At 45.5% G+C, this 21,278-nt stretch overlaps 1 protein-coding gene across 1 annotated transcript; it reads left to right on the top strand.

Moving 5' to 3' along the window:
- Positions 1–321: 321 nt before the first annotated feature.
- Positions 322–9,302, top strand: LOC311243045 (peptidyl-prolyl cis-trans isomerase-like 4; the record flags this gene model as incomplete). The annotated part of the gene is made up of 2 exons (XM_084332116.1): positions 322–332; positions 8,486–9,302. 2 exons carry the CDS (start codon positions 322–324, stop codon positions 9,300–9,302), a joined length of 828 nt encoding a protein of 275 aa, XP_084188242.1.
- Between the last annotated feature and the right edge of the window lie 11,976 nt (positions 9,303–21,278).

Raw genomic sequence — 21,278 nt, 5'->3', positions numbered from 1 at the left:
TTAGCTGTTGTGTCCCAATTTATTCCACCGGGTGGCGCATTTTACTTGGAGTAGAGTACCTCGTTTTCCCCACATCCGTTCAGAACAGAAGGACCGTTCCAGAAACTTACACCGAATCTGTGACTGTCAGGTAGCGACAGGTGGTAGCTAGACAGTCACTTCTCATATCATATTTTCTAATATATTGTAATTTCCCGGCAATTTCTACCATAAATATAATCGTGGAATCTAGTTTGCTTGTAATTGAGATAAAGTTAACATCTGTTAAGTATGTTTACATGAATTGTTTTAAAATCCCAATAATGTGGGTTCACCAGACCCATGCACATTGGGTGAGTATAACAAAAACGTGAACACAAGGGCTAAGGACGACTAACTGTCATTTGTTGTTGATGGATTTACCAGTAATGTTAAGAAAGTTAGTTGGTTAGTTGACCAAACATCAGTTTCTAGAAGAATGAAGGACATGGATTTAGTTTTTTTTAATCTTTTTCTCGAGAGTGGAATAGCGCAAAATGGAAATGTGACCATGTCACATAATAAATCAAGTCAAGTGCTCCTTGCTAGCTGATGTAGTCGGCCTAGTATCATACTTATTCCTGTTATGTAGAGGGTGGGGATATCAATTTAAAATTATATATTGATGAATTGAAAATGGGAGACCCTGATGTAAACAAGACAAACGTCTTTCTCTGGTCTGCATCCCCTTAACAATTGTGTATTGAGCCGTACTGTATTGTACCCATTCTGCAATCTGTTAAATAAAGTTACTGTATATGCCGTATTTGCTATCGCGTTCCGCTCTGAGCCGTATGAGATATTCGATCTCCTATGATACCTAATGTATCTCCCTACGAACAAAAAAATACATGCACCACACCTGTATGGGGCTCCGCCCCCATGGTGGCACCGCCCATATAGCAGTGACGGTAGTCACCACACACCCTTCCTCTATTTTCGTCCCAGCGTACTCGGATGCGTGCACCGTACGATAACTAGTAGGATGAAAAGATCAGAGTCATAATGTTGGAAGCTTACCGGAGGTTGCTGGCCCCTGGCATCTTCGACGCATGTTTTCGGCGACACGACGGGCCTGTGTTGATGTTCCTCGTTTGATGACAGCACATCGAGGTTCAGCTGTACAAGGCTGGCTGTCGGGCCAGCTTGTACTCAGGTAGGCCCTGTGTCTTCAGGCATGGGTATTAGTGTTAGTAATGCTGGTTTGTTTTGTTAACACAACCATGTTGTGTGTTGGCGCCGGGGGCAGGATGGTTTGGTGAACGTTCTCTGCAGGGAACGGTTTCCAAGCTGTCTTGGGCGTGCTGCTAAAACATCTAAAGCTATGCTACATGCTATCGCTAATGCCGCATGCTATTACTACTGCTAATTGCTATGCTGTTTTAATGTCTCCGCCGTGAGATGTTGTCACTCTCCCTCCTCTTGCCCGGTTCATCAATGAAGGTCAGTCGGTAGCTGTTGTGGTTTTTTTTGCTGAGTTCTATTTACCTTTTTCGGGTAAATGGGTTGACAACAGGGTAGGTCGTGGCTAGGTTTCCTAGCCAGGTATTTTACCTTGTGTTCCGGCGGGGTTTGTTGAACGGTGTTCCCATCTGGGTTGGCGTCGGGTAGTGGGGCTATGGGTCCAGCCGACATGGTAAACATGTTGCGTGTCTGTGCACAGGCAATTGTTGTCTTGGGTCCCACATCGCCTGGCGCTAGGCTGCAGTAGTATAAGGGCAGGGCCGCCTGGGAGAAATGTGAGGCCCTGTGCGTTTTTAGACGCGAGGCCCCCCACCTCCTGGGGCGGCCCTGTGTAGGGGGCTATTGTTTCGTTTTGTCACTCTGCTATGAGAAGATCTGTCTTGCTACAGTTTTCTCTCCTCTCAAACCATTCATACTGACGGTCAATCGGTATACTGGGGGAGTAGTGCGGGGGGGGGGCTTTGTTTACCTTTTTTGGTAAATGGGCTAAACTAGGGCTGGTGTCCTGTTGTGAATATTTTGAATGAAGACGGGTCTGGTCCGTCTCCCCTTAAACTTTGTGTGTATGGGTTTGCTCATTCTACAGTTTTTTGTGGTTTAGCTCTTTTATTCATTTAACCCTTTCATGGTGCACACCACAGTGGAGGGTGCTGTTTGCAATCACCACTGGTGCTCCATGTTAACATCAGTCCTTTGTTTTTGATATATTGAAACAATGCCCCGCCCGGCCGACACCATGGGTGGGTCGGCCTGGCGAGTGGCTGGTGGGCTGTTAAGGCTTGTACCGCCACGGTATGGAATTGGCAACGATTAGAACTGTGTTCGAATTGCTGTTTTTTTCTATTCGAAAAATGGTGTCTGGTGGAGGGGCCTTGAGGGCCAGCCGACGTCGACACATCGCGCGAGGTTGTTGACGTTATTAGCTTTGACCCAGCCGCAAGCTATAACCGCTCAGGGTTCCCCTCTCCGCAGGGGATTTTGGTCTTCTGCTGGAGGGCGGGCGGTATTGTCCTAGGCCCTACACCGCCTCACACCGCGCAGCCAGAAGAAGAGAGAGCACGGCCTCGTCAGCGGCGATGACGGGGCCCTCGACAGGCGGCCATGTTTTTCCCCCGCCAGAGGTATCCTGGGCGTCGATTCGACAGGTGTCCACAAGGCCGACAGCCTTGGCGGCCGAGGGATCGGCCATGTAGGATGGGTTCGGCTTGAACAAACAAGCCGTCACCGTCCTGCTGCGAGCAGCCCACTCTCCGATCGCTCCCTTCCCCAACACCAGCGGAAGAAGTGGGCTCTGATTGTTTCCTTTGGCTGCGGGCCGCGTGCCTTCGTTGATGCGCGGGCGGCCCCCCTTTTCGCTTCTCATGGGGACAGGGGCTGACACCCAGTTTATGGCTGAGCCTGGGTCTGTCCGTGAGAATGTTGTGCTGTCAAGCGGCTCCCACACCTTGATCTGTGTTGGTTGAGCCTGGTGTTACGTCTGTCAACTTAAGTGTTGTCAGCAGGGGGGCTCGAAACCTTTTGAGGCACACAGTGCGGGCTACCCGGCCTCGCCTTCGCCAGGCCTGGTATCATGTTGGTGCCTCCCACTCCTGGAATATTGGCAAGTGGTCGCAGCTCACATGATTTGGGGTGGTAGTAATATCACTGCAGGGCTACGGTGTGTAGGAACCCATGGGGGCCTTACACCTTGCATGTCCGGAGGGGTGTTCAGTGGGGGGGCTTTTTTCATCGGAAGCCCCCCGTATCAGACCGGCCCTTTCTGTCGGGGTTCCCCCTTGGGTGCGATTGCCTCGTGGGTGGTGCCAGGGTCAGGTGTTCCGACACGGAACGCGCTCCTCGCACGGTTCCAGGTTTGGCTACGCACAGCGGGGGGACCGGGCCAACTATCTACGGTTCCTAGCGGACCTGCGCCACGTGACGGTGGGTGCGTTGGGAGTGTCGTCACATATGACTACGGCAGTATCATATGTCGAGGTGGATGGAGGGAACGCTGAGGCGGGGACTTGTGTTTACACAACCCCACCCGTTTTCAGGTTTGGTACAGACCCTATTGTCGGGGTCTCCAGCTGTGACAGCTCTGGTCAACGAGATCCAATCTCTGTGGACGAAGCAAGCCATCGTCGTGGCGTTCTCCTCCCGGTGTTCTCTGCCCGAGAAGTCGGGAGGGAGGGGTGTAAGACCCAGGCTGGACCTGTCCCATGGGAAGGTTCAGCATTTTTTGGATCGTCTCCTACCTGTTGAACACTGTCAGGTGGAGGTCTGGTTCTCCTCCATAGACCTGTAGGATGCGTATGCGCATCCCCGATCTTCCATCCTAGGGCTTACCTACGCTTCCTTTGCAGGGTTAGCGTATGAGTACCAGAGGCTGCCGTTCGGTTTTCTCTGGATCCCCGCATCTTCACCAAGTGCGTGGAGGCCGCACTGGGGCCTCTGCGTCGTCCGGGGTTACGGAGTGTTCTGCCCTGATGACGTTCTGGTCCTTCGCGGTCAAGGTGGATCGTCAGGTCTCGTACCAGGCAGGTCTCTACCAGCCTGGGGTTGCTGTAGACTGGTTGTAGAGTATTCCTCTTCCCAGTCAACGGTTGGAGGGCTATGGGCATCCATCTCAGAGCGTGTTGTCAACACGCTCGGGAGGTTCCGTCCTAGGACGGTTACGGCGCTGTCTCACGTCGCGTTTTCACCGACGCCTCCCTCGCTGGTGATGCGTCGGGCCAACGCAGTAGGGGGCAGCTGGCAAACCATGCTGCCCGGTCTGCGCTACGTTCAATGTGTTGGTGTTGAAAGCGGTCCTTCTGGTCCACAAATGGTGTTGATCAGGACGGACGATACGACATCAGTGTCGTGTATCGACAGACAGGGAGGAGTACGCTCCCCCTGTCTGCACCAGGCGGCGGGCGGCTGGCTATGAGCGTCCTCCATCTGCGCGGCCTGAGGGCTCCCCACATCCCCGGCAGGGAGAATGTGGGTGCAGGTGTACTGTCGCGGGGCGGCCCTCATCCTGACGGGTGAGGATTGCGTCTGGACATGGCCAGGCGGGTCTGGGACCGATGCCGTGCCGCCAGGGATTCTTCCCCATACATCTGTTAGGTCAGTTGTTGGGACGGGTACGTTGAGGGGCGCAGGTTCTTGATCCTGATGGTGTTACCATCTGGAATGCGCATGCTCCCTCCACTGTCGCGCTTACGCGGGCAGATGACGTATGTTCCAAGTGTGGTGTAAGGCGGGGGGCCGGGACTCAGTCTCCTGCCCCCTGGATGCTGTCCTTAGTTACCTCCAGTCTCTCCTTGATAGACTGTCGGCTTCGACGGTGAGGGTATATGCAGCAGCTATATCCTCCTATCATGAGGGGTTTGAGGGGATGTCTTGTTCAGCCACCCTCTTGTGAAGCGTTTCCTGCTTGGAGCTTCGCTTACGCGGGCAGATGACGTATGTTCCAAGTGTGGTGTAAGGCGGGGGGCCGGGACTCAGTCTCCTGCCCCCTGGATGCTGTCCTTAGTTACCTCCGGTCTCTCCTTGATAGACTGTCGGCTTCGACGGTGAGGGTATATGCAGCAGCTATATCCTCCTATCATGAGGGGTTTGAGGGGATGTCTTGTTCAGCCACCCTCTTGTGAAGCGTTTCCTGCTTGGCGCTCGACGCGTTAAGCCGGTGCAACGCTCCTTGGCTCCGACTTGGGATCTTCAATTGGTCCTCGGTCGGTTGTCCTTGGCCCCGTTTGAGCCGCTCGAGCAGGCGCCGTTGGGACAGCTGTCCTTCAGGACCGCGTTCCTTCTGGCTGTCACTTCCGCTAAACGCGTAGGTGAGCTCTGTGCTCTCTCGGTACGTCCAGAGTGCCTGTCTTTTCGGACCGATTGCGGTGTCACTCTGCGACCTGATCCTGCTTTTGTGCCTAAGAATATCCGGAGTTCCTTCCGCTCCCGGGATATTGTGGTTCAGGCGTTTCGTCCTCCTCCTCACACTAGTGAGTTAGATGCGGGCCTTCACCTGTCATGTCCAGTCCGTGCTTGGGGATTTACCTCAGCCGTACTCAGGATTTCAGGGTTACCGACCAGCTTTTTGTCTGTTACGGTGGGGCTCGTGCTGGTAAGGCACTGTCGGAGCAGCGCCTGTCCCATTGGTTGTGCGAGGGTGTTACCCTCTGCTACACGTTGGCTGGGCAGGATCCCCCTGGGGGCGTCAGGGCGCACTCCACTCGTGGGGTGGCTGCCTCTGCCGCTCTCCTGGGTGGGGCCTCGGTGGAGGCCATCTGTGCTGCAGCTTCATGGTCCTCCCCGGGCTCCTTTGTAAGGTTTTTCCTCATGGACATGACCGGGGGTTCTGTCTCCCAGGCGGTTCTGGGGTCTGTGGCCTTTCCTGCTTCCCGTCCTTTGGTCGGGTAGCAGGAGTGTATGGGTATGGGCCGCAGTGTGTTGAGTCACACGTGGTTCCGCCTGTACAGTGTGTTCAAGGGGTTCTAGTTTCCCTCTTGTTCGCATTCAGGTGGAGTTGACTGCGCCCCCCCTTCATTAGGGAGGATGGGGTGACATGGCTCCCCGCACCCCTTGATGTGGGCTTACGGGTCCTCAGGGGGTACATTTGTCGGGCTTCGCGTCCGCTCTTCCCCATATCTCATACGGCTCAGAGCGGAACGCGATAGCAAATACGGCATATAACGGTAGGTTATGTAGATAACCTAGTTATATTAGTATTGGCTGAGTGTTCCGCTCTGCGCGGCCCTGAGTTCCCTCTTGAGGAATCTTTTCCTGGGACGGGTTTTTGGCGAGGAAGGGTGTGTGGTGACTACCGTCACTGCTATATGGGCGGTGCCACCATGGGGGCGGAGCCCCATACAGGTGTGGTGCATGTATTTTTTTGTTCGTAGGGAGATACATTAGGTATCATAGGAGATAGAATATCTCATACGGCTCAGAGCGAAACGCTCAGCCAATACTAATATAACTAGGTTATCTACATAACCTACCGTTTTCATTCATTCATTCCAACTCTTAATTTCCGATACCGATATCAACCGGTACCGATATATAATTTATTTAAAAAAAAATTAACAGATACCGATAATTTTCGATATTATATTTTAATGCCAATATCGGCCGATAATATCGGTAGGCCGATAATATCGGACATCCCTAGTTAAAACTCAGATGTACCTCAGCCTGCCATCTCCTCTGCCTCCCCCAAGAGACATTCCAACCCTGCCTCAAAACCCATCTCTTCTCCATGGCCTAAACATCCACAGAGCTTTTAGAAAGGTATGGAATAAAAATATTGCCCCCCCCCCCCAAAAAGGATTCATTAACTCAATCAGCGCCGGAGCGATATGCGTGATGTGTGGTTAAAAGGCCAGCGTTCTAAAGTATAGGAATACGTGGCGGTGTTTGCGGGGCTATAACTATATTCTATATTATAGCTATGGATACAATACTATGGCCCATTTGACATTGAGTATCTATCGTTCAATATGTGAAAAATAAAACAAAAATTCATCCATACATTCCCGTTTTATACCGTGGTGAATATAAGTATGGTTTTAGAGCGCTCTAAGGTAATTCCTGGGAGGCTGGTAATAGCCCGCAACGTGTATTATACTAAATGCATTGGCGTTCCGTCCCTACACACGCTACAATTAAAAAATCAAATGCATATGATAGGTATTATGTTCCATCATGAATGCATGAAAGGGTGGGGGGGGGGGGTCGTTTTTTTATGCTTTGATCGTCACCAACGGAATACGTTATGGACTAACGTTACACACATACGCTCGGATCGCAATGAAGACATTCTTGGATCAACGAAAGATTGATATCATATAGCCCTTACCTTGACTAGGATGTATCCCAAAAAGAATATTCCAATTATCTGATCGCCATTCCATTGATGTCCATCGTGTCGCCAACATAATCCACCACAAAAACATGGATTGGGAGTATTTGATTCTTCTCAATCCGAGCGTTATAACCGCTCGTCTTGCCCGCTAGAAAAAGAGCCGACCCGGACCATTATAATCTACGCACAGCCCAAGACACAAGGTTTCAAAGGGTGCTCAATACTGCCACCTAGTAGGATGCGGCCGGTATTGCACTTTTGCAATCTCAGACTCATTCCCTATCATAACACCAGGCTCCCTGGATGGATAATGAATGGAAATATCGAATAAAAGAAATAACGATGAAAACCTGACTTTTCTTGGGTTTGGCGCTCAAGCGTCAGCGAGTTAACCCGACTTATCTCGGGTCTGGGGTCCAATGAGTTAATTTGTTATATTATGTTGTTGTTTACATGTTGCATGCATAGGGAGGTGTAGTCTGACGTCACTGGTTGTTCAACCCGTATTGGGATTTATCATTGGGAAAAAAATGAAGTGGTTATAGTGTAACAGAGTATTTTCTGTTTCCCAAATAATAGATTTGTATCAAACTGGTGAACTACACGCCTGTAGCCCCTAAAGCTGCTAAAATACACATTTTGTTCACTGTTTTGTTTCTAGAAGTAGAGCAGGTTGGAAACCCTAAGTATTACTCTCCCCAAAACCAAGACTTCTCCCCAAGCAGAAACAATTTATGAGTAACGCATACCTACTCCCATTATGGGCGGTAAGTGTGTACACAAAGTTAAAACACATTCTCTCCTCAAGTAGATTTTTTTGGGTTATCAATGAATACATTTGTTTACATGTATTAACTCTAGAATTGCCACAGTTATCTACAATAGCAACGATAAAGAAGTGCCAACCACATATTATTATAATAATTCATCCAGTTTTCTTTTAAGTGTTTTGGTTAATCAGAGTGTTTACCAATCATAATATTATCGTTTTTTTTTTCAAGTGTTATTTTTGATTACATCACTAACAAAATAATAAAAGAAAAAATACTAATTTAATCATATTAATCACTTTATTCAAATTGAGGATTTAGTTTGAGGATATAAAAAAATATATAAAAAATAATAATAAAAAAATATATAATTATTATTTTTATAAATTTTTTTTAATTAAAAACGAAGGTTCGAACGTCCGTTCCTGCCGGTGCCTGAGCGCTCCCCTGAGCCTACCAAGGAGCAGCTAGAAAGCGGCCGAATCGGAGCTGACGAAGCAATAAACGACCTGGAGGGCAAAGAGGCGGAGGAGCTGGATGAGCTGCTGAAGGAGAAGGAGGCCAAGACTCAGGCCATTCTGCTGGAGATGGTGGGTGACCTCCCTGACGCAGAAGTGAAGCCTCCAGAGAACGTTCTGTTTGTGTGTAAGCTGAACCCAGTGACTACAGATGAGGACCTGGAAATTATCTTCTCCGGTTTTGGAGCCATAAAATGCTGTGAGATCATCAGGGACTTGAAGTCTGGAGAATCCCTCTGCTATGCTTTTGTTGAGTTTGAAAAGGAAGAAGACTGCGAAAAAGCCTTCTTCAAAATGGACAATGTGCTCATTGATGATCACCGCATACACTTGGACTTCAGCCAGTCTGTCTCAAAGATCAAATGGAAAGGAAAGGGTCGGAAGTATAGCAAGGACGACTTCAAGGCCTTGGAAAAAGATGTGGACAGCCGGTCCAAGCTGGCCATCAAGGATAAAGTCAAACCAAAACCAGACGGCAAGTATGACCTACTTATAGAGGAAGAGGAAGAAGGGACAAGCCACCGTCAGGCCGAGAGGAAACACAAAGACAAGAAGCGCCATCACTCGGATGACGAGGACGGCAGGAAGTCTAAAAAATCCAAGGACCGCGAGGAAAGCAGGCGAGAGAAAAAGGTGGCCCACCACCACAGAGAAAGGGACAGAGACGGTCACCACAAGCACAGCAAGTCCCGGGACAAGCACCGCTAGGATATGGGGAGGACATGCAGCATAGGTCCCCGGCCGGATTCGAACCCGGACACTGCGATTACACTGCGAGCGCAGCTACGTGGTGCGCCACCATGGCGCCCCTCCTCATTCACTTCTATTCATTTTGAGGACCAAATATACTGCCCTGCAGAACCTAACCGCAGTAACTACGCAAACAGTGAAATTGAGAAAAATGGCTTTAAAGTTCTTTGACTATCCAGCCAAATGTGTTGTTGGTATATTAGGGGAAGTGGACTGATTGAACATGTATTAATGAAGTAATATGTATGGCCACAGATTTGACATATGACCCCAAAAATACAGATATGTCTTTGGATTTCCTTAAATAGCTATACAGGTAATGCAAAAGATAAGTGTAATAACAACAATGTTTTCACAGAGCTTTCTTTGTGTGTTCAGTATAACTATTTTTATATTTATTTCGCAGCACCTCTTGAGTCGGACTCTAACGTTACTATTCGCTTGCTAGCTATAGCTGCTAGCGTAGGTTATGTTGGTTACTGTCCTATTGTATTTATATGTTTTGACGTTTTTGATGTTTGATGTCTGTTTCATGTCTATATAACCAGTGCTCAACATCTGTACCGAAATCAATTACCACCAACCATCGTTGTGTGGCATTAAAGTATCTTGTATCTTGTATCTTGTATCTTGTAACATTAACGTTATTGATACCTTTTTCGTTTTTATTAGGGCTGTCAAAGTTAACATGTTAATAACGCATTAATACAAATGCATATTAACGCCACATTTTCTGATGCATAATGCACATACAAAAGATACATTCAGTCATATCAGTGCATATATCAAGACAAATAATTGGCATAATGTTTTGGTGACAAACATTTGAGTAAATTTGAACTACTGACATGCATTTCTTGTATGTATGTATATGCCCCTCTTTGTAGCCTGTGTTAGTCCCTTTTCAATGCAAGTTTCGTCATTGTTTTTCCTCTGGATAATGCCATTTCATTCGAGTGTGAGTGAGATTATGTAGACTGGTGATCAATGAGTGCCAAATAAGGGTGGGTAGAATCCGGGTACAATTCTGATGCAGGCCACAGTATGAGGAAAACAGATACAGAGTGCAGTAACTACATTTACTGTGGTTTGCCTTGGTTTTGAGTGTGATTTTGTAGTTACTGTAATTCTTTACCCTTTTTCTCTAAAACAGAACAAGATTGAACTCTGAAACTTTATCACAAGATAAAAAACATGAGAAGTTAAACATTTAATTTATAACTCAATTTGAAAGAAATTGTAGTTACTGCGGTTAGCTTCAGCAGGGCAGTATGAATATCATACTTCTGAAGTATAAACAAACTACTGCTGTGCAGATTGAGTCAAAGGAATTTGTTTGTTTGGGCATTGATGTGTCTTTACAGATGTATTAGCTTTGAAAAATAAATTGCAGATTGTGTCAATGTGTTGTAGGTTTGAGTGTGCTGTGCGGTGTAACTTGTACTGTGTGGGGAGTGGTTACATTTGCTGCCTTTCTGGATGAAAGATTCTAAACATTCTGTGAACATTTTACAGTTGGTCAAACTACACCTCAAGTGAGAAATAGTTTCTTTACTGATCATTTGAAAATGGTAACATTAGCAAAGGCAAAACAGTAGCGTACATTTGACTGAAATAAAAATATTACATAGAATAATATAGCTGTATAGTTTGAATACTTCAGAAGTATTTAGACATGGTCCTCAAAATTAATGGATGGCAAATAGTGGTGTTGACGGCAGACAACAGGGACAGCAGTGATTGCTAGCCTACTTAGATGCACTTACGTAGAGGTAACACTTTTAACATGTTCTACTAAAGTGAAATATCACTTATTATAAAAAGAAAAGGAAAAATGTGTTCACTCTGTGCGATGACAGTTTAGCTGTTGTGTCCCAATTTATTCCACCGGGTGGCGCATTTTACTTGGAGTAGAGTACCTCGTTTTCCCCACATTCGTTCAGAACAGAAGGACCGTTCCAGTAACTTACACCGAATCTGTGACTGTCAGGTAGCGACAGGTGGTAGCTAGACAGTCACTTCTCATATCATATTTTCTAATATATTGTAATTTCCCGGCAATTTCTACCATAAATATAATCGTGGAACACGCGCTGTTGGTGCAGTTGAAGTTATCAAGAAAGTTGTTACACAGGGTTAACGTTAGCTCTCTGCTAATGTTAGGTGGTTAGCGCCACACAGCCTTATGACAAGTACATTAACTAATTTAAAACATAACGTTAGAAAACGTTTGAAACAGAGTGGTGTGGAAGCATTGATTAGAGAGGATTATGGCATTTCCAGGAAGAGGGTGGTCTCCCAATGCCCGTCCCAGCTATTATAACCACCTTCACCTTGCCATGGTGGCACGTGTGCTGCATGGCCCAGGTAATGTATTTCCCACTACAGTGCCAGCGTGGGTCCAGAACCAACTGAAATATTTCGATTATGATTCATGATTGGTCCCTTAACTCTTGTGTGGTGTTGTTTTCAATGTTTAACGTTTCTAAAAGAGAAATGATACAACATATATTTAGTTTGACCTGAGACTCATTAGCCTTGGTTAATTTTATGTGAAGAACATGTAAAATAACACATTTTCAATTAGTGCACACAGCACCCCCTACACATTTATATTGTATGTGTGGTGTACCCGAATGTGTGTAAATTGTAGGTAAAAACAAGTAAATATGGTAAAAATTTAACAACAATTTTCACTATGTACCTTCACTGCCTGCCTCCACCATGTTTCATTTATATATTTTTTAAACGCAATCACATTTAATCACAAATGGCAAATATGCTGTCTAGTTTGCTTGTAATTGAGATAAAGTTAACATCTGTTAAGTATGTTTACATGAATTGTTTTAAAATCCCAATAATGTGGGTTCACCAGACCCATGCACATTGGGTGAGTATAACAAAAACGTGAACACAAGGGCTAAGGACGACTAACTGTAATTTGTTGTTGATGGATTTACCAGTAATGTAATTTAACCTGTCCTTAGAACAGGCTGTCATCCCCACCTGCCTGAAGAAGTCCACTATTATCCCTGTACCCAAAAAATCCAAGCCTGCTTGCCTCAACGACTACCGCCCTGTAGCTCTCACCTCCATAGCCATGAAGTGCTTTGAGAAGCTAGTAAAGGGCTACATCTGCTCCTCCCTCCCCATCAACATGGACCCCCTGCAATTTGCATACCGCCCCAACAGGTCCACGGAGGACGCCATATCCCATGTGCTGCACACAGCAGCATCACACCTGGACAAGAGGCAGGGGAACTATGTGAGAATGCTATTCATCGACTACAGCTCGGCATTCAATACCATAGTCCCCTCCATACTCATAGCCAAGCTCAGGGACCTGGGCTTGGGCTATGACCTCTGCCAGTGGGTCTTGGACTTCCTGACTGGCAGACCCCAGGTGGTGAGAGCAGGCAACTGCACCTCCTCATCCATCACCCTCAACATAGGGGCCCCCCAGGGCTGTGTTCTGAGTCCCCTCCTCTACTCCCTGTACACACACGACTGTGTGGCTCAGCGGAGTAGCAATACAATCGTCAAATTTGCTGACGACACAGTGGTGGTGGGCCTGATCTCTGCCAACGACGAGAGGGCCTACCTGGAAGAGGTCAAGGTCCTGGCGGGATGGTGCCAGGAAAACAGCCTCTCCCTGAACGTCAGCAAAACAAAGGAGATGATTGTGGACTTCAGGAGGTCGGGGGTCAAGGACTACAGCCCCCTCAGCATCGACGGGGCACCGGTTGAGAGAGTCAACAGCTTCAAGTACCTCGGAGCCCACATATCCGAGGACTTGAAATGGACCATACACATTAACAGTGTGGTGAAGAAGGCACGACAACGCCTCTACTTCCTCAGGCGCCTAAGGAAGTTCCAAGTCAGCCAGAAGATCCTTAAGAACTTCTACTCATGTACAATAGAGAGCATCTTGACCGGCAACATCACCTCCTGGTTTGGGAATAGCACTGCAAAAGACCAAAGCAGACTACAAAGAGTGACACGTTCAGCCGAACGCACAATTGGAGGGGGGCTCCCCACTCTCCAGAACATTTACAACAAGCGTTGCAAGGGGAAGGCTAAGAGAATTATTAAGGACTCGAGCCACCCGAACAACTGCCTCTTTGAACTGCTGCCGTCAGGCAAGCGACACAGGAGTCTCAAGGCGAGCACAGAAAGACTCAGAAGTAGCTTCTATCCCCAGGCCATCAGGCTGCTAAACGAACAATGAATGAACACTACACAACAACAACCACCAAACACACATAGCACACACATCCACACGCACACACTCACTTTAAACAAACACACTGTAGCACCCACTACACACACTTTATAGCACACACCCACTTTAAACAAACACACTGTAGCACCCACTCCCCACACTTTATATTTATGGATGAAGGATTGCACTACAACTCGTACACCTTACTGTAAATTGTACCTAAAATTGTACCTCATCCCATTTCTGCTTTGCACTAGATAGTACTGTACATTAGTACACTGCATAGTATTGTGTATTGTATATTATATGGTAACTCAGAACATTGTACATATGTCTATACCGAACAACTGTGACCTCATTCTTCTTCTAAATTCATGCTATATTATGTTATTATGTTATTTGATACTATCTTGTCTAGCACAGTCTCTGGAGCGTAACAGTAAGAAGCATTTTGTATGAAAGTATTCTGTACTTCTGTATGACAACTATTAAAGAACTTGAACTAATGTTAAGCAAGTTAGTTGGTTAGTTGACCAAACATCAGTTTCTTGAAGAATGAATGACATGGATTTAGTTTTTTTTAATCTTTCTCTAGAGTGGAATAGCGCAAAATGGAAATGTCACATAATAAATCAAGTCAAGTGCTCCTTGCTAGCTGATGTAGTCGGCCTAGTATCCAGACCAGGCTGCAGAAACAAATTAGTGGGGGGGCATAAAATGTTCTCGGGGGGCACAATGGTTTTTCAACACAGGTTCCCTTTTGTACGTTTCAGCTGGGACAGCGGCGCTGTGGCTTGCTTGGCGCTGCCCACGGTGCTGAACTAAACAGCAGAGAGGCAATTGAAAAATCTAATTTCTCTCTATCTTAAGAACTTTCACTTATACAAAAACAGACTGAACGGATATATATAACAGACCTGCTGGGGCAGCGGACTGAGAGCAGGGGACACAAACAGGATAAGATGGTCAGGAAGGCCAGTAGCGTGGTTGGGGTGGAGCTGGACTCTAGCGAGGGTGGCGGAGAGGAGGAGTCTTGCTAAGCTCCAGGCCATCAGGGAAAACCCCTCCCACCCACTATACACAGACTTGGCTGACAGGAGGAGCATGTTATAGGCTCACACTACCTAAATGCAGCACTGAACGGCACAGGAAGTCCTTCATTCCGACAGCCATCAGACTATACAATGCATCACTGTGCCTCACTGCATCACTGAGCACAGGGTGGCAGTTACCATCTTCCTGGACTTAGTTTGAAACAGCACTGTGCAATATTACACCTACTGTAGACCTCAGTATATTTTTACTGTATTTATTTACTGTATCTTTTATTCAATTTTTATTCTATTTCATTTTATTCTATTCTTAGGCCATTTGTTTTGTTATTCTTATTCGTGACTTGTTCTGTCTAAATGTTTAATGTTGAGTGATTTGCAGTGTAAAATTTCCCTCAGGATAATACATTTCTATTCTATTCTATATCTTTGAAAAGTCTCCATTTATTCAACACTTCTGAATTCACTGACAAACTGAACTGAACTGACAAAAATAAGGTGCATAAAAAAGCAAACAAAATTCCTCCACAGGCTACTCACCATCATAAGTAGAGAGGCAAGCGGTGTTTGGGGACAGAGTGAAATCTTCTTAAAACACTGCCCCTCCACTCATTCCTGAACTTTTTTGTTAAGTCCTTCTCAAATGCCAACTGAATTAAATTGGCCTTAGTTGCGTCGATGAAGCATACTAGGGCTGTCCCCGACTAAGGATTTGGATAGTTGACTTTGATTTACCAGGGTGGGCACAGCTGACTCAGTGGGCGGGCCCGGCCCCCTAATGCCCGCCCATGGCGCCGGGACTGAACGGAGGTGGCTGTGAAACGTTGGAGCTACGTAGAAACAAATAAAATAAAGAATACTAAAGAAGAAAGGAATCAGGTTCCAATCACCAATGACCACGCTGAAGGTACATTGGAACAAAGACATCAAAGTATACGACAATGTGCAGGAGGAGGCGAGGGAAATGACTCGGAGAGGACGGATGGTGCCGGAACGGGGAGGAGAGACCTACACTGCTGCAGAGGATGGAGAAGGCGCACAGATGGACCAGAGTCGAGAGACGAGAACGAGAGGACATCATAACGAGAAGTGAGAGAGGACCTGAATCAATTCAGAAAAGACCAACCATGAAGTACGACAAAATATGAAAGCACGTGAGATAGGTCTAGATGAGAGAGGAGGAGAAGGAGACGAGAAGAGGTGAAGGAACACAGTGATCCAAGGAAGGATGAGTACAGAATGAAACTACTGTGAAAGACAATTCAAGTTTTGATTTGTAATACATACTAGATACTACATACATATTATTTGAAAATCAATGGATGTTGTGATTCGGGACACATATTATAAATAACAATTAAACTAAGTGAAACCAGATCATTTAAATCTTTGCAATTAAGAAAAAACAATTCAAGTTTTGATTTGGAATACATACAACATATACATATTATTTGAAAAGAAATCGTTTTGATTTGGGACACATATTATAAGTATCACATATTGGACTAAGCTGAAGGACCTACACGTGGCACACAAATATGGCGATGAAGAACATGAGAAAAACATATACAAAGCTCTGACCGAAAGCTCTGGAACCGAACTTAGATCACATGAAGGACAATAATTCAAATCACATGTTGGACAATTATAGTGAGCTTGGGAGAACCACCACTGCGGGTATCTTCACCACTAGGGGTGGCCCTCTCACTAGGAGAGCTGTAACCCCAGGTTACTAGAGCTCCTATGACACAAGACAAGAGCAACTGCATCCTAGCATTTGTTTAATTGATTCTAGGGAATCGAAAGTATTGTATAGAAATAGTGAGTGAATACTTGATGCAACGAATTGTTAATGACTCCAAAACTGATGTAACATTGAAATGAGATTTGACCAATCAGAGCGTTAAGGCCTCTGCATGCTACAGAAACTTCAAAGCAACTGCAACACAACATCGACAAAGCAACGGTGTTTTAGACACTCTGCCTTTATGCTTCTGCAACATCGACGCGCAAAGTTAGTTTATCTAAAGTTAGTTTAGGTTCGTGTTAACTTTAGATAATGTACAAAATAAACGTATTTCCGGTGATTTTAGACGTCGCTCTTTTATTTTGAAAACCCCCGACCGGAAGTGTTATAGTGTCTGTTGCTAGCAGCTTAACTTTCTGTGCTTTTCGAGCTAACGTTACCCTACCGTAACATCATTTGTTTCCAATGGAGAGGACCTCGGCTCACATGCAGCTCAAACTACCTATTGGAATAAATTAATTGATTGATGTTTAACTTGTCCCTGTGTGTGTCCAGTCATTTCGACTAGCAAACGTTGTATTTAACGTTACCTCAGGACGGATACCATTGTATTTACTTAGTTAGCTATGTAGCTAATGTGGATAGCATTTTGAATAGACCCAATGCTAGCTGGCTGGCTACAGCTTTATTTACTAAATTATGGAGGCTTTTTAATCGTCAAGGTAAGAGAGGATTTGTCATGATCAACTGAAGGCGTATGCTATGGAACAATATGTGCTTGGGTTTTCAGAAAAAGGCGAGCTATGTGACGCTAATTATTTAGCGTCAACGCTGGAAACAACAATGGAGGATGATTCTGCGGGACTAATATTATTCTATGACAGCCCCGCCCCCATTCGCTAACCAACCAATCACTGCTACGCAATATCAACGCAACGGTTGTTTAGGTTAGATTTGAGGGACATGTACGCAACGTCCAAGCAAAACAGTCTACAAGACCCTCTAAAACAACCGCGCTGAAATCGCGCCGATGTTGTGTTGCAGGTGCTCTGAAGTTTCTGTAGCATGCAGAGGCCTTTAGGCCCACCTTAACCTTGAACTCCGGTCAAGACCAGTTCTTTCTTTTGTCGAGTCAAGAATGACACCAGGTGGATGTTAAGATGTCCCTCGCGTCGGAAATAATTGTAACGTGAGAAAGAATACTTGATATATGATAACTATCAGCAGATTACTGATAGAAGAGCAGTATATGAGAGAATACTTCTATGATACCCTGAGTTGATTTAGAAAAAAGAACCTTTGTGGATATTGTGAAAAGTGCGCCAGCGGATTTACCATACACTCGTCGACGGTTGCTAGTTAGCATCAGAGAAACCCTTGGTGAGTCTCAAACAAGAGACATGTGAATATTAGAAAGTTGTGTTAACATGAGAATTGAGTGTAATGTGTCTAATTAGCTAGCTGCCATAATAAGCAGTATAACGTTAGCTGGAATGTCGCAACATTGCTCCTCACAAGCATGCAGGGCCAATATACAGACAGGCGATGCATGAAAACAGAATGAAAAGAGTGAACCCATTTACAGGTTGTAAATGCACTTTATTGTATACGGTTACAAATGCCAAATTGAAGATACTTTATTGAATGAGACATTGATTCAACCATGCACTTATGGTTTTGTATTGCAAGGCTGGGTTTTTGAGTTGGAGTTGATTTGGATCCTGGATTTGTCTGTCCGTCTGCTGGTTCCTTGGACTGCATCGGCGATGACAGGCTGGCGAGCCTCCCACGAGAACGACCTGTGAAGTGAACGACAAGTACAGAGTTAAAGTTGCTTTCTACAGAGCGGTAGGATAAGCTCACTCCATTCCACACGTTTCCCAAGATGGATTCGTATCACTGAACTGAGTTAAAGTACCACGGACACCAAGCGTCCGGGAACACATGGACAGAGTTTAATCACCATTCATGGAATGAGTGAAATCGTTGTTTGTGAATTGATAGAGATAACTGAATTGTAATATGGTTCAGATTCAGGTTCCTTGTTGTTAACTATACTGCTCAGGGAAACCATTTTTGTGTGTTTCATTGCTTTTGGGTTAACAGAGCTTTTTGATTTAAGATGGTTGGATATAAGGTTCTTCTAATTCAAAGATTAAGAGTCCCGGTTCCTAAAACATAGCTGATCCATTTGGTTAAGTTATAAATTAACATAACATGTAGATAATATTAACGTAACATGTAGATAACATAATATAACATAACATGTGGATAATATTAACATAGCATATAGATAATATCAACATAGCATATATATAATTAAAATAGCACATAGATAATAATTAAACCAGTGAGTAGATATAATTAAAATAGTAAATTAAGTAGTGGAACCAGGGAAGGTTTAAGCATCAGACCCAAGGTGTTTTTTTTACATATTCATTTCATTCTCCTTGTTGTATTCATTGTACAGTGTATTCTCCTGATCTGTGGAAAGAAAATAAACCAAAGAAGGTATGGAAGAATTATAAGAGACACGCATTCCCTTACCTTCAAACATAGATATTTTGTCAGTGTGCTTCATTCTTGTGCAGACCATCTCTCTTCCGAGGCGAACTTGGTTTCTTCTGATCGGGCCCAAACCCACCTGATACCTTGTCTAGTTACTAAGCTAGTGTTACAGAGCCATTTCCGCCCCACCCGCCAACAGGGACAAGGGGGGCAAAACTAGAACCCTCAAAAAAACCTTGGAAGTACCAAATGTTCTTTTTTCTTTTCCTTTTTATGTCTGGTTAGAACAGCAGTTGCTATAAACATACATATTGGTCTTTGCGACATGGGAAGAACAGAAGTGGGCAGGCTTGGCTCAGTGGGGGGGGGAGTATCAGGGGGGAGGTCATCGTTTCGGCGGTTCGGCCCTGGAGAAGGGGGCCTTGTGTGTTGTGGGGTCGTTGTGCGTTGGATGGGGTTCTTTTTGGGCCCTCGGCTGCTGTGGTCTGGGTGGTCTTGTCTCTGGGCCGTGGGGCCCCCGGGCTTGGGGTCGCGGGGAGTCTGAGGGCCATTGAGGCGTGGTGCTCTGGCCTTCTGCGATCCTGGGCTTCGGGTTCTCGTGGGCCGGGCCCGGGCACCTGGCTATCTGTGCGGGGGCGGTTGGGGGCTCCGGGTGCTCGGCTCCAGGCGTAGTGGACCTGGGATATGCGGGTGTCCTGTTTCTTGGGTTGGATGGCGGGAGTGGGTGGTCTCTCTTATGGTGTTCTGAGCTGCTGAACTTCACCTTATTGTATGAAAATAATTCAAGGGACGCAAGTCAATGTACTGCTTTACGTTTGGTTTTGTTTCAGTCTTGTCTAAATGTTGTAAGTTGATAAATGTAAATCCATCTGCTCTGCAAAACACACATCCATCTGCTCCGCAAAACACACATCCATCTCCCCAAAACACACATCCATCTCTCCAAAACACACATCCATCTGCTCAAAACACATGCATCCATCTGCCCAAAACACGCATCCATCTCCCCAAAACACACATCCATCTCTCCAAAACACACATCCATCTGCTCAAAACACATGCATCCATCTGCCCAAAACACGCATCCATCTCCCCAAAACACACATCCATCTTTCCAAAACACACATCCATCTGCTCAAAACACACGCATCCCTCTGCCCAAAACACACACCCATCTTTCCAAAACACACATCCATCTGCCCAAAACACACGGGCTAAAGAGGTTAACCAGGGTAATCACATTGATATTTCCACCTCTTTTTCAAGTCGGCTCTGGCCAAGAAGGCAGCATAGATGTTTAATGAACATTAAAACAAATACAAATAAAAACAAAATAGGGAGAGCACACAAATACTAAAGAATAGAGAAAATGTCTTCACATTTCTATGAAAACAGAGACTATTAAAAACATGAGCACTCCATGGCAAGAAGGTGTCGATGATCAATTCTTTCACTGAGTCCATCATCATTTCTATTACCATCTGGTATGCTGAGGCCAAGGACAAGGGCAGACTGCAGCATATAATTTGCTATGCTGAGAAGGTGATTGGCTGCAATCTGCCATCTCTCCAGGACACGTACGCCTCCAGGCCCTGAGGCATGTGGGTAAGATTGTGTCTCTTTGAAACACTCCCCCTGGCAGGAGACTGTGGTCAGGACCTTCTTCCCCTCTGCAACTGGCCTCATCAACAATTATCCACGCACTAGCAAGGAGGTGACCTATACGGTCCATACAGTACAGTGTCATGGCATTTACTTGAAGGGCCCAGCCTGTCTGGTACTCATATGTGATTATGGCTAAAAACGTGAAAATACTCGTATTAATTACTTAAAGGCGGGATCTGTAACATGATCAAACAGTGACCTCTAGGCAAAAGACCCCCTATTTTGTCTGGGTATTGCACATCTTTTGTCTTGGTATTGTACATCTTTTGTCAGGGTATTACACATCTTTTGTCTTGGTATTACACATAGTTTGTCTTGGTATTACACATCTTTTGTCTTGGTATTGCACATTGTGTGTCTTGGTATTACACATCTTTTGTCTTGGTATTACACATCTTGTGTCTTGGTATTACACATAGTTTGTCTTGGTATTACACATCTTTTGTCTTGGTATTACACATCGTTTGTCTTGGTATTACACATCTTTTGTCTTGGTATTACACATCTTTTGTCTTGGTATTGCACATTGTGTGTCTTGGTATTGCACATATTTTGTCTAATTACAAACGGTTCACACAAAAAGATGTTGACTGGCAGGTTGGTTGGAAGTGAAGAGGAGAGCCCACAGGAGCTAGAGGAAGCCAGCCCTTAAGCCACAGGTGTGGAGACTGGAACCAATCAGCTCTCTGGAAACCTACACACTCAGACAGTCCAATCATTCACTCAACTAATCAATCAAC

The sequence above is a fragment of the Notolepis coatsorum genome, assembly GCF_963971535.1.
Source record: "Notolepis coatsorum genome assembly, chromosome: 16".
Taxonomy (NCBI): Eukaryota; Metazoa; Chordata; class Actinopteri; order Aulopiformes; family Paralepididae; genus Notolepis; species Notolepis coatsorum.
This window is presented reverse-complemented; position numbering and strand designations above follow the sequence as displayed.